The sequence below is a fragment of the Rosa rugosa genome, chromosome 2, assembly GCF_958449725.1.
Source record: "Rosa rugosa chromosome 2, drRosRugo1.1, whole genome shotgun sequence".
Classification (NCBI taxonomy): domain Eukaryota; kingdom Viridiplantae; phylum Streptophyta; class Magnoliopsida; order Rosales; family Rosaceae; genus Rosa; species Rosa rugosa.
The window spans coordinates 48,882,601-48,906,689 of NC_084821.1; the positions used below are offsets into that span (position 1 = coordinate 48,882,601).

A 24,089-nucleotide genomic window follows, 5' to 3' on the forward strand; every position below is an offset into this window, starting at 1 on the left:
CAACGGGTACTACCCCTCTTTTGTACACCCTGATCAATCAGCTATCAATGAAACGAGGAATTATTCAAACCATTGTTACCAAGTCTAGCACTGAGGGCAACTGGCAACGCCAGCAATCGTCAGCGGACCTCCTCCGCTACGTGGTGCACTTGGACCAATCTTAATTCCTTTAATGTTTCATTGATTGACAAAAGAAAAATATAACTCAGTACTAGCAGTACAAACACATCATAGCAAACACCAATTCAAAACTTCATTTCATTTCGCAACATTCATTACAAATTGTTATGCCTCGGCGGCTACAAAAAAAAATATATATAAGAGAATCTACTGCGGTCCCAGCTGGCTTCAGGGGTTGCCCTTGGCATCTTCTGCTTCAGCAGGCGGGGGCACGATCGCTCGACTCGTTTGATCGGACCCTCGGGCTGTCGGACTTGGGGTCTCTATGGTGCCGTCCGCCCGGGTGTGCGCCGCCAGGAATCCAGCGCGTGACACCTCCGACGGGGTGGGATTGGGAGTCTGCTGGGATCCTTCCGTCGGATTGGCGCCACTTTCTCCACTGCCTGAGCGGGCGCTTCCCGCTGGGGCAGGCACGACATCTTTCTCCGGCGGGGCACTCTTGGCCGGCGGCACATGAGGCTGTGACGCTTTGGTGAAGTCGATGGCGCCCTTCCGCTGGGGCAGGCACGACATCTTTCTCCGGCGGGGCACTCTATGTTTGCTAGGGCCCCAGCCTTCGCTGACTCGGTCATCGCCTTCGCATACTCCGCCGACTGCTTGAATGCTTCAACAGCGGCGGCCGCGGCAGTCTCCCCTTCAGCCCTCAAGCGGGCAACCTGGCCTTCCAGCCGCTTCAGCTCCGTCGCCCTGGCGGCAGACTCCCGCTGCACGATAATGAGTTTCTTGTCCTTAGCGACAATCCGCTCCTGCAGCAGCGCGACGTCCTGCTCCAACTTGGAGACGCGTTCATTCCTCTCCAAGTCCCGCTCGATGGCCACGTTGAGCTTACCACGGGCATCGGCAAAGTCACATTCCGCCTTGGCTAGCCACTTTTCTGTCCCCGCCAGCTTCTCCCTCGCCTCCGCCAGCTCCCTCTGGAGGCTTTGAATCTCCTCCCTCAGCTCCCCTTCGACCAGAGGCTGCTTCTTCGCCGCCTCAAACATGTCGTGCAGCCTAGCTGAAATCTGACCAAACGCCGAGTTGAAGGGCGATTGGTCAATTGCGGTTGGGCGTGAGATCCCCGCTAGGCCGCCAAACCCTACCCTTTCGCACAGATGGAAGAGGAACTCCCGCTCACCATCTGTCATAAATTCCGCGTAGGCGGCGAAGGAGTCCAAATCACTGGCGGCGGGCGCCTCTCCTTCCACCACAGCAGCTTTCAGCGGGGCTTGACGGGCCTTTTTCTGCTGCCAGCCCCCGATAATCTCCACATCCTCCCCCTCTTCCTCGTCGGGGGAGTCTATCTGCCGGCGCTTCCTCTCGAGCGCCCTTGTGTTCCTCGCCGGCGGCTCCTCCCTTGGCGCGGTGACAATCAATGCTGGGTACCACGCCTGTTGGCGGGTACCCTTTCCTTTTGAGCAGCCACTGTTGCGGCCCCCTTTTTGTCTCCTGCCACGGGAGCCCCAGCTTGAACGACGGGCAAGCCGTCGGCACCCAGATGGGAGTGATGCGGCATTGGCAGCACCACAGGAACCTCGGACTGGCTCACCGCCAGGGTCTCTGGGTTCACCAGGGTCTTCTGGGCCGCCAGACCCTCGACGTTAGGTTGTACCGCAGTCCCGCTACACAAAAACGAGTCACGGCAGCGGCGTTCGTCCGCCCTCCTGCCTCGTCAACGGCGGGGCCATCCTGGAGGAACCACGCTGACTCAGCATTCTCCCCCGCTGTTTCTTCTTCCCCAGCGGAGCCGCTGGCAGCGCTATTACTCGCCAAACGCTCATCGCGCCTAGCTTTGGCAGCAGCGGCCTCACCCACCCTAGAGCTCTCTGGACGTGGACCACGACGTATAGCTACTTCCCAAGGTATGGTCTGTAGCGGCTCAATCTCTAGCGGTTCTGGCAGTGAGGTTCCTGCATGGGCAGACGGATGCAACGAGTCAATAAATATCCTATCCGCCGCGCTGAACGACACGTCAGACCCGAAATCCTCACTGCTCGAAATCTCTATGATGTTAGCCATCCCAAACCCTAAAACCCACACCAGTTAGCACAAACACAGATCTAGCCTATTCTTACATCAGTTATAGCCAAGAGCATCAAGAACAATTTACCCAGAAAATGCCAAAATAAGAACAAACACATTCAACCCAGATTCGACCATCTAGCAAATCCCTAAACGCCAACTCTCTGCCAACCACCATAACCCAACCCCCCAAATCTCACTTTACATCTCAGAACACGCCAAAGAAAAACAGAAATCATCCCAAAAAACCAAAACCAACAAAACCCAGAAAATAGCAGATCCAATGAAACAGGGACAAGGGAATCCAGATACCAACCTCGGTGGTGAAGCCTACGATATGATGGTGCACAGTAATCTTAGGGGGGTGAGATCGTCGTTTCTCCGGGAACGGTATCTCCAAGCTCCGGCAACCTCTTTCTTCAGTCTCGGACGAACAAAGCGAGAAGACGACGACTGTGAGTTTGAAGCTTTTACCAAAGTGTCAAATCTCGCTGGGTTTCCCCCCCCTTTTATGTCAACATCAGCGCGTTCTCAGCCGTCCGCTAAAAAACGACATCACACGACAGCCGTACACGTGTCACAGACCTCCACTTACTCTCCGGATTAACCGAGGCGTCGCCTCGGTTACGAAATCCATAATTACTATCATTTATGGCGAGAAGACGGCTAGGCTTAGGAGACAGGCCTCCGCACGCTAACCCTCTGTGGGTTGGACATGTGTCAACCACCACCAGACGAAGCGTCTGGTGGAAGTAACTACTTCGGATGACTTCCCCAACCCTCCGAAGTCTCTGCTGAGCGAAACCCCGCCAGCAGAACTTCTCCCTTGTCACCTTCCAAGTGACGAAGTCTCCGCTGAGCGAAACCCCGCCAGCGGAACTTCTCCCTTGCCATCCTGCAAGCGGGGCGTCTTCCGCTACACACTTCTAGCGGAACCCCCTTTTTCATCTTGCAAGCTGCGTGCTTCGTTCAGCGCAATATCGCTCAATGAAGTACTGCTTGGCACGTCTACTGGACGCTGCTTCCTGCTGTAGTCAGCGGGGGGATATCCGCCAGCGGCGGATCCCGAGGCCACGCCTCACTCTGACAACGGCCGCCACGCGGAGTTACGGCCAGACCGTCCCTACGGGACACGGGGACTTGTCAACAGTCTACGACGGCCCTGATCAGGCACGTTGACCCCCGTCACTCGGGTACTAAGATTGAGTTCGCTACTCAACACCCTCTGCTCCGTGCAGCTCCCCCTCAACAAACAATTTACCGACCATCCGGAGGTCTATCTTAGCTGGGTAGTGGGGGACTCCCTGGGGGGCCTAGCAGGGGCCCACCCGAAAGGGTATAAAGCGTTTTCTCATTAAATCCATGGTTGACAACGCACTGACGCTAATTATGCTCTTGCAAGTCTAGCGGAAGAAAACGCTTCAAACGCTTCATACATGTACATTTGCAAGCATAATTAGCTATAATGGGCCACGCTCATTGTACCGCCAAAGGTACTAATTCCAACCAAAGGAATGACATGCAGACACACCGCCAGGCGGGCTACAGCCTCAGCGTCGGATCACCTCCAGATCGCCGCCGACGCGCCGCCACGCGTCGCGCCAAGATTGCATCAAAAGCTTCTGAAACTGGGAACTGAAGCATATCAGTCCCACATCGAAAACAATGAGGAGATCAGCCTCCTCCTCACCTATAAAAGGTTCTCTCCTCTCTCCTCATTAATTACGCATTCAATACTTACCTACTGTTACTTTGTCAACATAAATACATTGACTAACTTAGGCATCGGAGAGTTGAAGACTGCGCAACGCGGTCTCCCTCTGACGCCCTTTGTATTTTACTTGACAGGTAGCGGAGACTTTGAGAGCACCACAAGTATCGATCCGCTCACCGGATCAGCGTTAACAAAGGTTTAGCTACCGCCGGACTTTTAGACATTAACAGATAAAATTTTGTATTTTTTTTATTTTCATATTTTGTTTATCAAAAAACTGATGGTATTGATGAATACGTCTTAACTGTGCTACCTATGGATTTTCTGGGCATGTTATCATGGTGACTTAATTCAAGGTAAATTTTGAGCAAGCCCACTTCCATTGTTTCTCATAACAAGCTTATACAGATCCTAATGACTCAATTAGATATGCCTCGACCATTATTGAATAATGAAGGCTGCTTCTTCATCGATTGAGCCATGTCTGGATTGCAAAGGTGCTTGTGCTTTGTATATTTTGGATACAAAGAGCATTTTGCCAGAGCTTCCCAAATCTGGCTTTTTTGACCTCTGCTCACTGAATTTGGGACTGCTCCTTCTTTAGTTGTCGTAATCTTGTTCTGTCAACTCCATTGGAAAGTAGACATCCAGGGGTTTTCAATAATATACAACACGTTCCATAATTCCAACCGAGTCCAAAGATATGGCCTTCCGAATTCAACAGACATGTAAACTAGACACTTCCATCTTTGCATCCATATAATATTATCTCCCATATTCCATTGGACTCTTAAACTGTGCTGCTCCAAAAGCAACTGGCCTTCAAGAAGCAGAGCACTTCCTCTGTTTTCTATCAAATCACAGTATTGTCCTAGATATGATTACTTGGGAAAGTTCATAGCAAAGAAAATTGTACAACGAGTAAGAGAAATAGAGAAGGAGAAGCTGCATGACTCTACATCTATGAGGACTTTTGAGGCAAGCAGCAAGCAACAAGCAACAAGCAACAAGCAACAAGATGATTAGCCTTGATGAGAAAAGTAGTTGTTCTGCAATTTAGAATACGCTTGGTTTTGGTAGAACCTTGATTATCAGTCTTCTGATTACGCTAAGTTAATCTCATCATGTCTTTTAATCAGATAAGGAAGTTATTTTATTATTGTAATTATTGTATTTTTAGGTTAATTTGAAAATGAAAATAATTAGATATGCTAAAAATTATTTAACTGAAGGTGATGACGTGGTAGATGCCACGCAGGACGCCATGTAATTTGGTATTAGTTTTTTGTATTACTTTTTGGTGTATGTAGCACTACTCATGCTGAAAAGGTCCCAATACTTGTACTTGAAGGTGATATTTTCAGTTCCATGTAAAGATAGCAAATTCTTTTCAGCATTTATCTAACTTTCTCTCAAGTTCTTAATACTTCTATGTGGGTATAGAGATAGTGTTTGCATGTATCACCTTAATTTTCTCTTGTTTAAGGAAAAGAGAATCAAAAGAGATTGATGAGAGAATTGTGTATTTCATTATTAAGAATGAGAGCCCTATATATAGGGATTACAAAGTACATGTTCTAATAGTACAAGGAAAACTATTCCGAATAGGGCTAGGAATTTTAGAACATTCTCTCCTATTAAAATCACGGAACTAATCCTAGTTTGATGATGCACACATAAGTCGATTTCCTTCAACACTCCCCCTTGTGCCGCTCAAACTTGGTGGTGACGCTTCATCCATTGCCTCGTTAAAAACCTTGCTCGAGTGAAAAACCCTGTGGGACAAAAACAAGCTCGAGGAGGAGAAAAAGAGTACAACACATCCTTCACTCTTTGAGATCGAATATGTAGACATCATAACTCCCCCTGATGTCGATATCTCCCCCTGATTGCTACAATCATGGGAGTTCGGATAACTTTCTCAATCCGATGCTCTTCACATGTTTCTCGAAGGTGGATTTGGGTAACGACTTAGTGAATAAGTCCACTACATTATCCTCTGATCGGATTTGATTTACTTCAATCTTTAGAAGTGATTGTTGTTGCTGATTATAAAAGAACTTAGGCGATATATGCTTAGTGTTGTCGCCTTTGATGAAACCTAACTTCATTTGCTCAATACAAGCTGCATTATCCTCATAAATGCATGTAGGTTCATCCGTGGTAGACTTCAAACCACAACTTCCTCGAATATGTCTAATTACAGACCTTAGCCATATGCATTCGCGCACGGCTTCATGTAGAGCAATAATCTCTGCATGATTTGAGGAAGTAGCAACAAGGGTCTGTTTTGTAGACCTCTAAGATATTGCAGTGCTTCCCATGATAAAGACATAACCCGTTTGGGAGCGACCTTTGTGAGGGTCAGAGAGGTACCATGCATCAGGAAAACCCATCAAAACATCATTGTCATTTTGATGGAGGGGAGGAGGAGGACGTCGACCACCTTGGATGGCGGCGGCGCCGGCGGTCATGCTATGGGCGGCGACATCTTGCCTTTTGGGGTCCGATCCCAATTTTCCATCATTCCTCTTCTCTCTGTAAGGATAAAATAGGCTCATATCAATCGTACTTTTTAGGTATCGAAAGATTGTCTTTACACCAATCCAATGGTGGCATGTTGGTGCAGAACTATGTCGAGCTAACAAGTTCACTGCAAATGAGATGGCCGGTCTTGTGCATTGAGCTAAGTACAACAATGCGCCTATTGCACTTAGATAGGGCACTTCGGCCTCTAATAATTCTTCATCCTTATCCTTTAGACGAAATGGATCTTTTCCGGGCTCAAGACTACAACCAATCATGGGAGTACTCATAGGCTTTGCTTTATCTTCATTAAAGCGCCTTAGAATTTTTTGAGTATATGCAGACTGATGGATCAAAATCCCATCACTACGGTGCTCGAGTTCTAAACCGAGACAAAACCGTGTTTTCCCAAGATCTTTCATCTCAAATTCGGATTTCAAGTATTTAGCAGTTTCTTTTAACTCATCTAGAGTTCCAATTAGGTTCATGTCATCGACATATACTGGTACAATTGCAAATCCGGAACTTGTTCTTTTAATGAACACGCATGAGCATATTTCATTGTTAATATATCCCTTCCCAATCAAGTAGTCACTTAGACTGTTATACCACATCCGTCCGGATTGTTTTAATCCATATAGTGAGCGTTTTAATTTTATTGAAAACGTGCTCCGTGGTTTAGAGCCACTTGATTTGGGTAATTGAAGTCCATCTGGAACCTTCATATATATCTCTGAATCTAGATCCCCATAGAGATATGCTGTAACTACATCCATAAGCTGCTTGTCAAGTTTTTCGGAAACTACCAAACTGACAAGGTAGCGGAACATTATAACGTCCATTATGGGAGAATATGTCTCCTCGTAGTCGATTCCAGGACGTTGTGAGAAACGTTGCGCCACGAGGCAGGCTTTATATCTAACCACCTCATTTTTCTCATTATGCTTTCTAACAAGGACCCATTTATGGCCAACAGACTTTATATCTGGGGGTGTTTGCGTTATAGGTCCAAATACCTGTCTCTTTGCTAGTGACTCTAATTCAGCCTGGATCGCATCTTTCCATTTAGGCCAATCCGCTCTTCGTTGACATTCTTCGACAGAGCGAGGTTCGATATCATCATGTTCTATAATTCCTTTTGCAACCTGATATGCAAATGCATCATCAATAACAATAGAATTTCTATCCATCATCTCATGTACACTAGTGTAATTCATGGAGATCTCCCTATTATCTGGAATTGGTTCTGACATTGGAGAGTCCCCCAATGATGTCTCTTGGACATAACCATAATCCGGAATATTCTCGTGAGATGGATTATTTACATCAATGATTAATGGATTATTTTGTGTCAAACTCGCTTTCTTTTTTGGGCTAGAATCCATCGAACCTTTGGGCCTTCCGCGCTTCCTAGCAGGAGCCATGACTTAGCCACTGCGTCACCCATATAGGAGACGTTGGCGCCATGCTCAGTTTCCCTTGAGATGGCGTCATGTCGTCTAATTTTAGGGACATCAATCCTTGCAGGCACGTTTGCAGCAGGTATGTGTGATCTTGTCACTTTAGCGATATCAGAAAACGCATCAGACATTGATTCTACTACGTTCTGAAGATCGAGAATTCTCCGCACTTCAATTTCGGACTGTGCGGTTCGGGGATCAAGATGAGACAAAGTGGGGATAGACCACGACAATTCCTGTCGTTCCTGTTGAACATTTATGTTCTTATCTCCCCCTAACGACGGGAAGACGGTCTCATCAAAGTGACAATCCGCAAATCTAGCGGTAAAGAGATCGCCTATCAAGGGTTCTAAGTAGCGGACAATTGTTGGAGAGTCATATCCAACATAAATGCCTAATCGTCTTTGAGGACCCATTTTGGTGCACTGTGGCAGCGCAATTGGCACATAAATTGCACACCCAAATATGCGTAAGTGTAAGACATCAGGCTCATACCGAGTCACCATCTGGGATGCAAAAAAGGGTTGAGTGGCAGTGGACCTCAGACGAATAAGCTCAGCTGCATGCAATATTGCATAGCCCCAAGCAGAAATAGGGAGATTGGTGCGCATAACCATTGCTCTAGCAACCATTTGTAGTCGTTTAATGACGGCTTCTGCGAGACCATTTTGGGTGTGAACATGAGGAACTGGATGTTCAACTTCAATCCCAATGGACATGCAATAATCATCAAAAATTTTTGATGTAAACTCCCCAGCATTGTCTAGTATAGACTTAATAGGATGATCATGGTGGTGAGCCCTTAACTTAATAATTTGTTCTAGGAGTTTAGCAAATGCAGCGTTCCTAGTGGACAAAAGCATGACATGTGACCAGCGTGTCGATGCATCAACCAACACCATAAAATATCTAAATGGTCCGCAAGGTGGTTGAATAGGTCCACAAATATCACCTTGGATTCGTTGCAAAAATGGTATATTTTCTTTAGTGTCCTTTGCATAGGATGGTCTCGATCTTAATTTTGCTAAAGAGCAGGCTTTGCAGAACGAATGATGTGCTTTAGAAACAACAAAGGAGGATTTTGGTTGAGCCATGAAGTCACAATGAACTTTAGAAGTAGAATTTGGATTCATGGGAGTATAGGTGGCGTCAAAGCCACTCTTGGGCCGCAGGGGGATGGCGGCGCCGGCCTGTGAAGACCGGTCATGTAGGGGGACGGCGCCATGAGGCGCAGGGGCTCCTCGTTGATCCAAAATCTTATTTTTACTTCTTTTTGTTCTGAAGAATGGATGTCCGTGTGAAGTACGTCTTTAATATACAGATCATCATATCACGACCTGGATGTCCCAAGCGGTCATGCCAAAGCCTATATGTGTCAGAATCCCATAAATCATCTCTCATAACATGATTGGATTCAATGATTCGAATAGTGGTTGCATACAACCCACTAGAACAACACATAAGTTTCTCTAAGACTCTTTTATGTCCGTTGTCATTAGAGGTGATGCAAAGGAACTCTTGTCCATTCTCACAATGTGTTTCCACATGGAAATGTGGAAACCATTGGCTCTTATATCTTTAAAACTCAATAGGGTTCTTCCGGCCCTAGGAGCGTAGAGAGCTTCAGTGACATTAATGATTGTGCCATTTGGCAACAAGAATTGAGCTGGTCCTCGACCATGAATTAATTTAGATGACCCTGCCATTGTAGTCACTGAAGATTGAGTAGGCGTCATCTCAAGAAATAACTGCCTATTTCGAAGTATGGTGTGCGTAGTACGTAGCACTATCCACGAGGCATTCTAGCTTTCCGGAAAACATACTTGAATGAATAAAGTTCGAATCAAAATCGATACTTTATTTCAATGAAAGCCAATGATTATGTCAAAGTTTCTAGATCAAAATTTTAATCCAAAACAAGCTTTAGACAAGTAGTAATTACTCAATCGTTTCAGTAACTCCAATTAAGCATGACCAGGAAAGTAAGAGGAGATGTCGGTGGAGCAAAGCTCGCTTAAGTACCACTTATCTCAACTATTTTCTTAGACGTCACGCTTAATTTGGGTAAGCCTTGTTGCGAAAGAGTTATAACCAATGTCTTTGTTGACAATAGTTTCCAAAGTTTTGATTTAGATCGAAACAATGACGTTTAAATGGTCAAATTTTGATGCTTACGAACGCTCTTAGTCTGTAGCTTACGAACACTCTTAGTTCGTAATATTTCGATGCTCACGAACGCTCTTAGTCCGTGTTTTACAAACACTCTTAGTTCGTATATAGCGTGAACTCCCCACAGTTCCGCTTTGAGAATCGAACCCACGTTACAAGAAAGGTGGGATGTAGAAGAAGAGAGGTTGCAAGTCCCCGAGAAAAAGAAGAGAAATTGAACAAAAACTAAAAAAAAATGGGAACTTTTAGTAAAAAAATACTTTGAAATAGGTCGTCGGAAAATTTGGCCGGAAAAATCTCACCGGTCGCCGAAATCTAGCCGGAAAAGTCGCCGGAGGTCGTTGACTGAAGTTGTTCTGTGGGCTTATCGGAGTTGGGCCTGCTGACGTTAGCGGCCCAGTGGGCTGTGCACTCCCCTTTTTTTTTTTTTTTTTTCAATGGGCCGAGTTTGTTTGTTTATATGTTTTTTTTGTTTTTTTTTTTCTGGGCTGGGCTTGGCTGCTCTCCTCCTTTTTTTTTCTTCTTTTCTTCTCTCTGGCAGTTCAAGGGTGCAGCTGATCTTTGTGGCCGGTTCGGAGACTTTAAGGCCGATTCTCAAAAAATATTTTCCGGTTCCCGGATTCTGGGGTAGTGGTGCTACTGGTGACAAAATTTGATAGCAATTGAAAGTCCGAAAGGTGGTGAACCGGTGGAATATTTGCGGCAGGTGGTTTGGGGCTTCCTGTGGCCGGTTCGGTATGTTTCCGGCCGGTTCTAGTGGTGTTTCCGCCGGTTCCGGACTCCTGGGGTCGGGGCTACTAGTTCGGAGGCGGAGGCAATTAGGGTTTGAGGGTTCCGACTTGTTTTAGGGTTTTGGTTATTTGTTTCAGGGTTAGAGCTCGTGCTGATAACGTGTTTAAGGAAAAGAGAATCAAGAGAGATTGATGAGAGAATTGTGTATTTCATTATTGAGAATAGGAGCCCTATATATAGGGATTACAAAGTATATGTTCTAATGGTACAAGGAAAACTATTCCGAATAAGACTAGGAATCTAGAACATTCTCTCCTATTACAATCACGGAACTAATGCTAGTTTGATTAGGCACACATAAGTCGATTTCCTTCAACATCTCTTAATTTTTCCTGAACTTATTGTCTTTACATGAAACTGAAAATATCACCTTCACGTACATGCATTGGTAATATTTTCAGTTTCATGTAAAGATAGTAAGTTCATTAGAAAGTATGCACAAAAATCATAACATTTATCTCAACCAAAAACGATATATTCATTTTGTATCTGTTTCCAAATAACAAATTTTTAGCTCATCATATTCACGTAGTGAATCTTCATAAAGATGAGTCATCTCAAACATAAAAGCCAAGCTTTCCTGAGAATAGAAACAAATAACAGCAAGAAGCTGATGAAGAAAAAATGTAATATATGGAATTGAAGACACAGACTTGTGGGACTTATGCCTCATAATTGCCTAAAGTAGGATTCAAAACGTGCTGTTATAACACAAGTCAAACCCAAGAAAGTTCTTTGGGTAGCTTTTTGGTACAATTGATTTAGATTTTAGATAGAAAACTCATAATTGAATCACTAAGTAATATCCTTTTTACCGCCAAAGCATGCTAATCAAAATTTTAATTGATAAAATAGAACAACCTTCAAAATAAAAAAGTTGCAGAAATTCCAAACTGGCATGAAGCGTTGTTCACTGAGCTTGCGTATCTCATCCTCATAAAACTGTGCACGTCTATCCAATGTATTTCTGATGCACTCCATTATCTTGGATTCCAAGTCTTCCCAAAAGGTTTCTTCGGCACTATATAGGTCGAATTTGCAGCACCTGAGGAAGCCACATGTTTTTTTCTTATAAGTTATTTATATATAAGGTGCAGAGGTAGAACATTAGGGGTTTACATTCCTAAGAAAATACATTACAAACATTGTAAAATGATTAAAAAGCTAAGCACACTTGTGAAATGATTCCAACATATGTTTTAGTAGTTCCAAACATATAGGTAGGGGTGGCTCAAATTGCCGAACCTGCCGCAACCGACCGGAAACCGGCCGGACCGGAGGTGTCGGCGCCGACAAATACGGCAACCGGTGGATCGGTACCGGTAGTACCGTACCGAAGCTAGGAACTCGGCTCGGGAGTGGTACTGCAGAATGTATAGGTTCGGTAATACCGAACCGGCCGAAATAAAAGTTTTTGGTTTAATTCCAAAAACTCCTACCCATTTTGCATCTGCCATGCATCGAACCCTTGCCAACCTCAATGAGAACTCAAGCCACTTACCATTAGACCACAAGCTCGCTTGTGACTGGTTGTGCAAAAACACATTTAATTGCTCATGAAGAATAATAAGTTTCTCACCTTCCATTTCTTCCAAAAGCGACTCTTTCTTTTATTCACTCTTCCTTCTCCTTCTTCCAGAAAGTCAGAAACGACTCTCTCTCTCTCTCTCTTCATTTCTGACTTTTGTTCTTCTTATATTCTTGTTCTTCTTCCTCCATTTTCTCATCATTTTTGTTATTCATCCTTCCACTTCTTCTTTCACCTCTAGATATGAATCAAAGATCGGATCTCCAACTGAATTCTAGATCTGGAATTAGGAGGGCTGCTGTTCTCCTCTCACTCTCAGCTTCATCCATCACCACAACAGAATCAACTCTGTTCTCTTTCTTCTTCAGTTCTTCCTCTTTTGTTTTTTCTTCTTTTCTCTATTCTTCCACCTCTGTACTCTTTCTTCTTTCTGTTTCTTCTTCCTCCTCATACTGCCTTCTTTCAAATACCGGCCAAAACCGACCGTTGAAATCGGTAAACCGAACTTCCGGTAACCGAAAGCTCCGGCACGGTTACGGCAACACATTTGGTGAAACCGAAGACTTTCGGTCGGTATTCGGCTGACGCCAAAAAATCCGGTAACCGTACCACGGCCAGCCCTACATATAGGTATTCGTAAGACCTATCAGACCCACCCAAGCCAAGTATGCTAGTAAGATAGATGATATACAATAGTTCATAAAAACAAGATGGATGCCAAGTTCATTTTAACATGTAGACTTGGTTATAAAGGCTGAAAATTAGGAACGGTCCCTGTGGTGGAGGGTCAATCCTAATGTCAATACCCATGGGTGAGATTTATAACCAGATTTAGTCCAACCTCGCGAATCCGTTAAACTCTTTTATAACAAGCCCAGGTGCCACGCACGTGCCGGAGTAAATTTCCCATTCATGTTATGGAACCCTTCAGACGTTGGTCTGTATCCGTTGATGAATTTAGCACAAGCACATGCACTACACATGGGATTGTTATATTGGATTTTTGACGGAATCATGAATTTAATGCAATATAATGTAGTAAGCCATATGGTACTAAAGCATCTTGGCTTCTTTTTAATGGGATAATATGTTCAGCAGCTTTCAAATTTTATTGGTTTTCCGTCCATTGTCTCAATTACTTCATGCCAAAAATTAGTGTTATTAATCTTCAGGGTTTCGACATGATTTTCGGTGTCTTAAGAGATTATTTTGTTCGTGTAATGCATGAACAGATGATTTTGTTGTTCTTTGCGATGTTTTTCTTCTTTTGAAATGGGTTTTCAGTCATGCAGGGACTCGAAGACCAACGTACGTAGTACTCTTTCCAATTCCTACATGTCAACTAATGGATATAAAAAGAAACTTGAGAGTTTAATTGCTGTGATACTTGTGGTTGTCCAAATACCCTCGCCGCTTCCTTTGGTTGGTTGGGAGTTTTGGCCTATATCACCTGCGAATGCGGTTCTTTATTCTCCAGACACTAAGGTTCCCAGAACAGGAGAGTTAGCTTTAAGGAGGGCTATACCTGCAAACACAAACATGAAGGCCATGCAGGTTGTTACTGATTATTGATTTAATAATGCTCCTTATTGTTCAAAGTTAATCAGTTTGGGACGCACTTGCTTCGATTTCTAGGATTCTCTGGAGGAGATACTTTACTTGCTGAGAATCCCACAGAGAAAGCCTTATGGAACCATGGAGGGGAATCATGTGAAAAAAGCTCTAAAGGTATACTTTGCTTCTGTTCCAGGACTGCTACCTGGCAGCAAATTCTGTACATATGATCTGCCTACTTTTTTAGACCGACTGTAATTGTGGAGATAATAACATGTAGAAACGACATGCTCTTTTGAGCACTTGTATTCTTACATTCATTATACATTGCATGTATGTTGTTTAGCCTACCTATGTTTGATTTAATATTCTTAGTTCTTGTTTCTTTTCCTTAGATAGCAACAGATGAAAAGGACTCAATTTTGGCAAGTGTACCCACAGACTTGAGGGAGAAGGGTTCCACCTTATATGCATCTCTTATCGATGGAAAGGTATGCAAAGGTCCATTGGAAGAAAAAGGAAACATTCATGAGAAGGCAGTTAGCACTATATTATTTCTTCTTGCATTGTGACACAATATTATATTTGATGAACGAATAGGTAAAAAAAGAACATTGATATTATTGTTATGAGCACATTTTTAGGCTCAAAACATCACTGTTACAATTCTACACTTCATTTTCTTTTAGATGTTTTCCGAGGTCAAATTGACTATTGTTTTCTTGTTAGTCTTTTTTGGCTGATTGGCCAGAAGTCAAAGTTCTTGTTGGTCTAAAGGTTTTGTCTAAGAAAAAAACTTGTTTATGATGCTCCACATATAATATGTACACTATCCCAATCCTAGCTGCCCATCATTAACACTATAGAGAAGAAAGGAAGCACGGGAGTAGATGTATGGTTCTGCATGTTACTTGACATAATTATGAAAGCTCGAATGGCATGAAGTTAGGCTATTCACTGCAGAGACTGTAAGAATGTTATTGCATTTTTCTTAGTTTTCCAGGATGGATTGCAAGTTCTTCTTGGATATATAAAGGATAAGGATGCAGATAAAGTATCTGTGGCGCTTGCATCTTCACTGGATACCATTGCTGAGTTTGAGTTATTACAGGTAAACACAACCAATCAATAGCATTAGGTTCCAGTTTTAGACTTGTTACATAGATATATCAAAATCAACATATATATGGATGCTTTTTCAAAAGAATAAAATGAATTGTGTTGAAGTCATAGAAATTGTAAAAAAGATTGGCAATGTATTCATTTCTCTTATATATATATATATATATATATATATATAGGGGCTAATTATACAATGACATGTCTAAAATCATAATTTGATATTCTGTGCAACAGGCTCCAGGCCTGTCATTCTTGTTGCCTGAGCAATACCAGAGATACCCAAGGTCAGTCTTATCTCAGTAGTTCCTTTTGAGTGATATTCTTCATCTGTTTGGGTGATGATATATACTACATTCATTTAACTATTGAAAGCTAAATTAGTCAGTCATTTGAAACTCCCTTATTAAATACATTTAGGTATGCAAACTTTCAAAGTTTTAGTACATATATCTGTTCGTGTTGAAGGATGTTGACATCATGTGTGCCTCTTCAAACTAGGGTTTTAGTCGTAGAGTTGTAATAGGAGAAGGTTCTAGATTTCCTAGTTATGTTCGGATTCTATTACCTTTCATGTACTCTGTAAACTCCCTATATAAAGGGCTCCTATTATCAATAATACAACACAATTCTCCCTGCAATTCCTTTTTTTTACTTAAACACATTATCAGCACGAGCTTTAACCCTAGCCTAAGAGAGAGAAAAAAAAACAAAACCCTAAAACCCAAAACTGCCGCAGCCTTCAAGCCCTAGCCGCAAGCCCTAGCCCGCGCAACGCTGCAGCCCCTGCTGCCCTTGCACCTGCAGCCCCGCAACGCTACAGCCCTTGCTGCCTCGCGCATCCGACCCACTGCAAGCCTCGCATCATCATCTCCTCGATTAGCTTCGCTCCATCACTCCTGCATCAACACGCGCGTGACCCAAACTCCGAATCAACAAGTAAGTTTTTACGATTAAAGTTCATGCTTTCTTGTCTTTAAATTCCTTTATTTGCTGTAGGATTTGTATAATACGAACATGAGTTCGATTATTTAATAAGCGGAATTGTGGGGGTTCACGCTAAACGAACTAAGAGCGTTCGTAATCAATGAACTAAGAGTGTTAATAATAAACGAACTAAGAGCGTTCGTAATCAATGAACTAAGAGTGTTCATAATATTCGGACTAAGAGCGTCCGCAAGCATCAAATTGTGACCATATTAAACATCATTGTTTGGTCTAATCCAATTATTCTTGGAAATTGATTTCTTGGTAGCATAGCTCGAAAATCTTATTATTATTAGTTTTTTGTGGAAGTTTAGCTCCGAAACTAATTCGTTCTTGTTTCACCCCTTTTTCAGGATGTCAAACTTGAACATACTCGATTTTGTTCCATTGGATTATGCAAGCAAAAGATACCTATTGTGGGCTCAGGACGTTGAGCTCCATCTTATTTCCCGTGATCTATTGCACACAATCCAAGAGCTTTGTTCTGAAGGAACTGCTCCAGACCCTCAAACTGAGATTGACAATTCCAGGGCACTTGCCCTAATGATGCGTCATATGGATAGAGACCTCCAGTTTGAGTTCATGAATGAGGATAGCGCCATAAAGCTTTGGCAAGCGCTTCGTGAACGTTATGACAATGTTCGTGACTCCATCCTTCTGAATTTAGAAGCAGAATGGAATGATCTTCGCTTCTCTGACTTTGATACAGTCATACAATTTTATTCGGAAGCTCTCCGCATCACAGGAATGATGCGCTTCTGTGGCAAGACGATCACAGAAGAACAATTGATTGAGAAAACCCTCAATACCTTCCCTGTCTATGCTATGAGGTCCTGTGATTTATTTCGGACTCATATAAATGCAAGACGGATCACAAGCTTTCAAAAGCTTATTGAAGCTATGGAAATTGCTAAAAGGCAAGATAACGAGCTTGTGAGAAGAGAAATTGATAGGCTTCGAGATAGCTATCCAGAGCATCGTCCCATGGCTAGAGAAAGTCGCCATAGACATCATGATCCATATGATCGAAATGCTCATGAAGGTAGTCGCCAAAGGCGACAATCAAGCCACCGTAGGAGCCGTGATTTTGAGGGACTAAGGATTGGAAACCATAGAGCCAACGTTGGCCATGGTCATAATCTTCCAACGCCTCAGGTCCTAGGGACCATGCACATTGCGCCCATGCGCCTCAATCAAGGGAGAATCCTCTTCATGGTATCTATTTCTGATATGGAACGTCTGATCAATGGGCCTGAGTTTGCAATGTACCTAAGAAGGTAGCTGCCTCACACTTTAAATCTGGCGATGAAGACAAAATGCCGCAGATTTTTATTTAGAATAGTCTTTTATTTCCAAGAATTATGTAATGGCAGTTATGCCTTAAATCAATAAATGACATTTTGTTTTAACTCTTTCTCACTTGGCTCACCTAATTAAGTATGATGTCTAGGAAAGTAATTGAGATTAGTGGTACTTAAGAGAGCCTCGCTCCACCGACATCTTTTCCTACTTTCTTGGTTATATTTGATTGGAGTCACCGAACGGATTGAGTGACTACAATCTGTCTAAGTTTGACTTTTATTTTTGGATTAGACTTTGGTTAAGAAACTTCGATGTAATCATTGGCTATTAATAAAGTGTCGATTCTTTTACTTAATGTCTTGGACATACCTTAATTCGAACTTTATTTGAAAGATATAAGAGCCAATGGTTTTCATGTGGAAACACATTGTGAGAATGGACAAGAGTTCCTTTGCATTACCTCTAATGACTACGGACATAAACGAGTATTAGAGAAACTTATGTGTCACTCTAGTGGGTTGTATGCAACCACTATTCGAGTCATTGAATCCAACCATGTCATGAGAGATGATTTATGGGATTCTGACACATATAGGCTTTGGCATGACCGTTTGGGACACCCAGGTCGTGACATATATGATGATCCGTGTATTAAAGACTTCACACGGACATCCATTTTTCAGAACGAAAAAAAGTAAGAACCAAGAATTGGTTTGAGGAGCTGCACATGCACCTCATGGCGCCATGATTGTGCAAGACTGGCCACACATGGCCGGCACCGCCCACCCCCTGCGGCCAATACATGGCATTGACGCCATGTACGGAGACTTAGCTCCTCTCTCTACTTCTCAAAGTAAATTGTGACATTCTGGCTTAACCAAAACCTTCATTGGTTGATTATAAGGCCAATCTTTCTTTCTGTAAAGCCTGTTTTTTTAGGATCAAGACCATCCTATGCAAATGACACTAAAGAAATAATTTCATTCTTACATAGAATCCAAGGGGATTTTGTGGATCGATTCAACCAACTTGCGGACTGCTTAGATGTTTTATGGTGTTGGTTAATGTGTGGACACACTGGTCACGTGTCGTGCTATCATCCACTCGTAATGCTGCTTATGATGAACTCCTAGCCCAGAACATATGGCTACGGACTCACTACCCAGATCATCCCATTAAGTCAATTTGACTTGATAATGCTAGAGAGTTTACATCGAAAATTTTCGATGACTATTGCATATCATTGGGTATTGATATCAAGTATCATATTCCCATGTACACACCCAATTGGTCTCGCGGAAAAGCCACCATTAAAAGACTACGATGGTAGCCCGGACTTTGGTAATGCGCACCAATATTTCCGCTTGGGTTATGCAATATCGCATGCAGCTATGCTAATTCGTCTACGACTCATAGCAGCCACTCAACTTTTATTTGCGTTACAGCTAGTGACTGGGTTCGAGTCTAATATCTCGTACTTATGCATATTTGAGTGTGTGGTTTATGTGCCAATTGCGCCGCCACAGCGCATCAACATGAGTCATTGCAACAAATGCATATATATATTTGTGTTGGACATAAGTCTCCAACTATAAGTCCACTATGTAGAACCCTTGACAGGCGATCTTTTTTTCGCTGGATTTGCGAATTGTCATTTTGATGAGACAGTCTTCCCGTCATTAGGGGGAGATTAGAACGACAATGTTCAACAGGAACGACAAGAATTGTCGTGGTCTGTCCCCACTATGTCTCATCTTGATCCCCTAAAAGTGACAAGATCACATATACCTGCTGCAAACATGTCTGCAAGGATTGATGTCCCCACAAGAGAACATGGTGCCTCCCAAAGGAGATGGGTACGGCACCACTACCATGGATGGTGGTATGGTGACGCCGCAAAGTGGCATAATGGCGTCATAGGCCATGGGTTCCGCTAGAGAGCATAGGAGACCCATAGGTTCGATGGATTCTCGCCCTAAGAAGAGAGCGAGTTTGGCATAACTCGATCCATTGATCATTGATACTCAAAATCCGTCTCATGAGAATATTCTGGATTGTGGTTATGTCCAAGAGACATCGTTGGGGGACGCCTCAATGTTAGAACCAATTCATGAGAATATAGAGATCTCTACGAATTACACTAGTGTACATGAAGATGTGGAATTATTGAGACCAATGACATCGAACCTTACTCCGTTGAAGAATGCCAATGTAGAGAAAATTGGCCTAAATGGAAAGATGCGATCCAGGTTGAATTGGATTCACTAACGAAGAGGAAGGATTTCAGGCCTAAGATGCCAACACCTCCTAACATAAAACCTGTTGACATTAATAGGTCTTCGTGAGATAGCGTGATGAGAAAAAGAGATGATAATCTCGCCTTATGGCGCAAGGCTTCTCACAAAATGCCCTAAAATCGACTACGAGAAGACATATTCTCTCGTAATGGATGTCATTGCACTCTACCACCTTGTCAGTTTGGTAGTTTTCGAATAACTGAACATGCAGCTTACGAATGTGGTCACTACGTATCTCTATGGGGATCTAGATACGGAATATAATGAAGGGTCTTGTGTACTTCATTTACCCAAATCAAGTGGCTCTTGACCACGGAGCGTGTTTGCAATGAGGGTAAAACGCTCACTAAAGTGACTACTTGATTGGAAAGGGATATGATGAACTATGCCCCTGTGTTTTCATGACAAGTTTTGGATTTGCAATTGTCACAGTTTATGTTGATAAACATAATTGGAACCCTTGAGAGTTAAGGGAAACCGCTGAACACCTGAAATCCGAGTTTGAGATGAAGGACCTTGGGAGAACACGGTTTTGTCTAGATTTAGAACTTGAATACCGTGTCAATAAATGCTTTGCATTTTGATAAAGTCAAAGATGCACTCCCATGGTCGTCCATAGTTTTGACCCTAAGAGGGATACGTTTCGTCCCAGGGATGATGACGAAGACGTGTTAATTGGCAGAAGTGTCTTACCCAAGTGTAAGAGGCGCATTATTGTACTTAACACAATACAAGACCGGACACCTCATTTGTTATGAACTTGCTGGCTAGATGTAGCCCTGTGCCAACGCAACGCCATTGGACTGGTATAAAGACAATCTTTCGTTACTTATTCCTATCTTAGGGCTAAATAGAAATTACTACCCTGTGGTTTAGGTCCAAAATCAATTCAGTCCCTGAACTTCTAATTTCATCAAAAACACCCCTGCACTTTCAATTTTGATATAATAGGTCCAATTTATTAGTTTTCTAACAATTGAGTTATTTAACTTGTTAATGTGGCTCATATATAGCCTATGTTTTATGTTGTGGTGTCGAGGTGGTCTGCATAGTCAATTTAGGAGTGAGTCCTACTATTAAAAATAATTAGTTTTTCAACAAATAATCCAACTATAACTTGAACCCATAACAGAATATTAACGAATTAGACCTATTAGATCAAAATTGAAAGTGCAGGGGTGTTTTTGATGAAATTAGAAGTCCAGGGACTGAATTGATTTTGGACCTAAACCACAGGGTACTAACTAGTATTTAGCCCTAAGATAAATAAAGCAGATCAGTGATAGGAGCATAAATGCGACAAATATAATGTGCAATCCTTTACACTTTTCTTAGCTATTTCCTTTAAAAAGTCAGTTTTAACTTTGTTTTCTTTTGTGTGATTAATATAGTTACCCTCAATCTCTGGCATCGAACGATCCTTGCTTATCCTTTACTATTGACGACTACATTATTGCAGGGTTAAATTGAGCGTCTATATTGGGCGTACCAATTTTTGGCGCCGTTGCCGGGGATTGAAAAATACTTATCTTTCACACTTTTAATTTTTAGTTTGTTTAAAGTTTCGATTAGGGGTTGTAAATCATACTTGAATAGTTTTGGAATTCTTGTTTTTAACATTAACTCTATCTCTATTTCAACTAGGCGCATCTTATTACAGCACGATGTCTAGGATTGGTCTGGATACGAGAAGCGTTTTCAAGTGAGCTTTGTCTCCACCAAAATCGTTCCTTACCTACCTGGTCGTGTTGGAAAGGAGTTACCGAACGACTTAGAGAGAAAGTTTTGTTAACGATTAGAATTCTATTTCTTTTCTAACTTGGTTTACGATTTCTAATTGAAATCAAATTTGTTTTTGTTTTAATCTTTACATTTTTTTTTCGTACCCTATATATATTTCCTTGTTTTTCGTTTTTCTTCTTTGATTCTTAACGTTGCTTTTGTTTTCTCCTCAGGTACTTCAATTCGTGTATGCATACAAGGAGAAATCCAAAAGGCGAGCTTGTTCCTTTTGACCCTGAGTTACAAAAAACAATTCGAATCAACAAAAAGCTTAAGGAAGCAAGCTCGTCTTCACCAAAAGAAGAAGAAGAGATGTACGACATCTCATCACTCTTCCAAGAGCAACCTTCAACGCCAGCAGCTCAACCAATGGCTCTCTCCATTAGGCAACTTTCGACCTCTGTAATTCCACCAGGTGGCGTCCCCACTTGTATAACCCACCCTGCTGCAGCTAAGGGAGCAACAGCTGACTTTGAGTTGAAGTCTGGGCTACTTCATCGTCTTCCTACATTCCATGGACTCTCTATGGAAGATCCCAATCAACACTTAATGGAGTTTCAGTTCATTTGCACAAGCATGAAGCCACAAGGAGCTGACGAGCAAATTTTGAAGTTGAAAGCCTTCCCATTTTCGTTGGCTGACAAGGCAAAACAATGGCTTTATGAGTTGCCAAGTGGACGCATCACATCTTGGGCAGACATGATGAAAGCGTTTTTGGAAAAATACTTCCCTACATCTCGTATCATCATGCTTAGGAAGAAGATAAGTGGCATTCAACAAGGGCAAGATGAGTCCTACGTAGAGTATTATGAAAGGTTCAAGACTCTTATCACTCAATGCCCTCAACATGGCATGAAGGAGGAAACCTTGCTCACTTGCTTCTATGATGGTCTCACCAACTTGGAAAGAGATATGCTCGATGCAGCTTCTGGAGGATCATTTGTTGACAAGGACCTGCAGCTGGAATGGTCTTAATTGAGAATAGGGCCTTGAATCAACAACAGTATGGAAGTTCCAAGTCCACCCATACACGTGAAAAGGTCCATGAGGTAAGTACTTTGGTTCAATTGGAAGATAAAATTAACAAGCTTACTTCTATTGTTTCTCAGGGAATGAAATGACAAGTCATGGCGTGTGGAGTGTGCTCGATGCAAGGGCGTGCAGCTGATCAATGCCCTCAACTCATGGACAATGAAGGAGTCAACGCCATTGGCTTCCAACAAGGGCAGAATCGTCCTCGTAATGATCCTTTCTCGAACACATATAATGAAGGATGGGGAAATCACCCAAATTTCAGTTGGAGAGACAATGACAATGTCCAAGGAGTTGCCCCAAACGCCAATTACAATCGTGCTCTACCTGGCTTCTACCAAAAACCTCAGGCTCCTCTAAACTCTATTCCTTTAAATTCTTCATCATCTTCTTCTAATAACTATGATGAGATTATCAAAACTTTAACTGCTTCTACTCAGACTTTGTTGCAGAACCAGAATCAAATGCAAAATCAAACCAACAATTTGATGCAAGGTCAGAATCTCATGCAAAAGAGGATGGAAGCAATGGAGAAACAGCTTCCAAGTGGTTGATTTCATGACAAAAGGCCCTGAAGGTGGTAAGCTTCCAAGTAATACTATTCCAAATCCAAAGGGAAGCTTTGAGTCTGCCAATGCCATCACCACCAGAAGTGGAACGATCATCAATGACGTCCCTAAGGCACAAAAGAACACCACCGTGCACATTAGTGAAGAAGAGGAGACGCCAACTTCAAATAGGAAGGAAAAAAATGGCCCAGCAACGTCCAGGATTGAAACTGACGTTGCAATCCCAGACCCTGCTACGTCCAGGATTGAAAGTTCATTGTAATCCCCAACGAACCCAGAAACAAAAGGTAAAACGTCCAACTCTTCCATTCTGGTTAATACTAATACTTTTCCTTCTTCCATGCCCTTTCCAAGCAGATTTGAAAAATCCAAGAAAGATGAAAGTGAGAAAGCTATCTTGGAAGTCTTTAAGAAAGTGCAAATAAACATCCCTCTCCTTGATGCATTGAAGCAAGTACCAAAATATGCAAAATTTTTGAAGGAGCTTTGCACTACGAGGAGACACATTCGTGAGAAGGAAGTAGTGAAAGTTGGCGCCAATGTTTCTGCCATGATTGATGGAAAACTTCCTCCTAAATGCAAGGATCCCGGAAGCTTCACTGTTCCATGTGTGATTGGTAACATTAGATTTGACAATGCTATGATATACTTAGGTGCCTCCATAAATGTTATGCCATATTCTGTTTATACATCTCTAGGCCTAGGTGAGCTTAAAAAGGATAATGTTATCATTCAATTAGCAAATAGATCTAATGCATATCCAAAAGGTCTTTTGGAAGATGTTCTTGTGCAGGTTGACAAGCTAATTTTTTCAGCGGATTTTTATGTTTTGGAGATGGAAGAGTCCCCTTTGACTCCAACGCCACTTTTGTTGGGACGTCCTTTTATGAGAACCGCAAGGACTAAGATTGATGTCTACGCCGGCTCATTGACCATAGAATTCGATGGCGAAGTGATTGGCTTCAATATTTTTGAAGCCATGAGGTATCCTTTACATGAAATTAATTCTTGCTTTTCTATTCATGTTTTTGATACACTTGCGCAAGAATTCTTAAAAGCAAAGCAATGAATGAGGAC

General features: G+C 42.6%; 2 protein-coding genes and 1 non-coding gene across 3 annotated transcripts; 2 read left to right on the forward strand and 1 right to left on the reverse strand.

Annotated features, from left to right (window-relative positions):
- Positions 1-13,642: 13,642 nt before the first annotated feature.
- Positions 13,643-15,436, forward strand: LOC133730902 (peptidyl-prolyl cis-trans isomerase CYP37, chloroplastic-like). The gene is made up of 5 exons (XM_062158406.1): positions 13,643-13,924; positions 14,006-14,098; positions 14,320-14,415; positions 14,928-15,035; positions 15,281-15,436. The coding sequence occupies exons 1-5, from the start codon at positions 13,643-13,645 to the stop codon at positions 15,347-15,349; spliced, it is 648 nt and encodes a 215-aa protein (XP_062014390.1). The 3' UTR covers positions 15,350-15,436.
- A 6,722-nt stretch (positions 15,437-22,158) lies between these two features.
- Positions 22,159-22,265, reverse strand: LOC133735013 (small nucleolar RNA R71). Its single transcript, XR_009858750.1, has one exon. It is a non-coding gene; the product is annotated as a small nucleolar RNA R71 (small nucleolar RNA).
- A 736-nt stretch (positions 22,266-23,001) lies between these two features.
- On the forward strand, positions 23,002-24,081 carry LOC133730903 (uncharacterized). The gene is made up of 2 exons (XM_062158407.1): positions 23,002-23,270; positions 23,370-24,081. Exons 1-2 carry the CDS (start codon positions 23,002-23,004, stop codon positions 24,079-24,081), a joined length of 981 nt encoding a protein of 326 aa, XP_062014391.1.
- Positions 24,082-24,089: the final 8 nt, after the last annotated feature.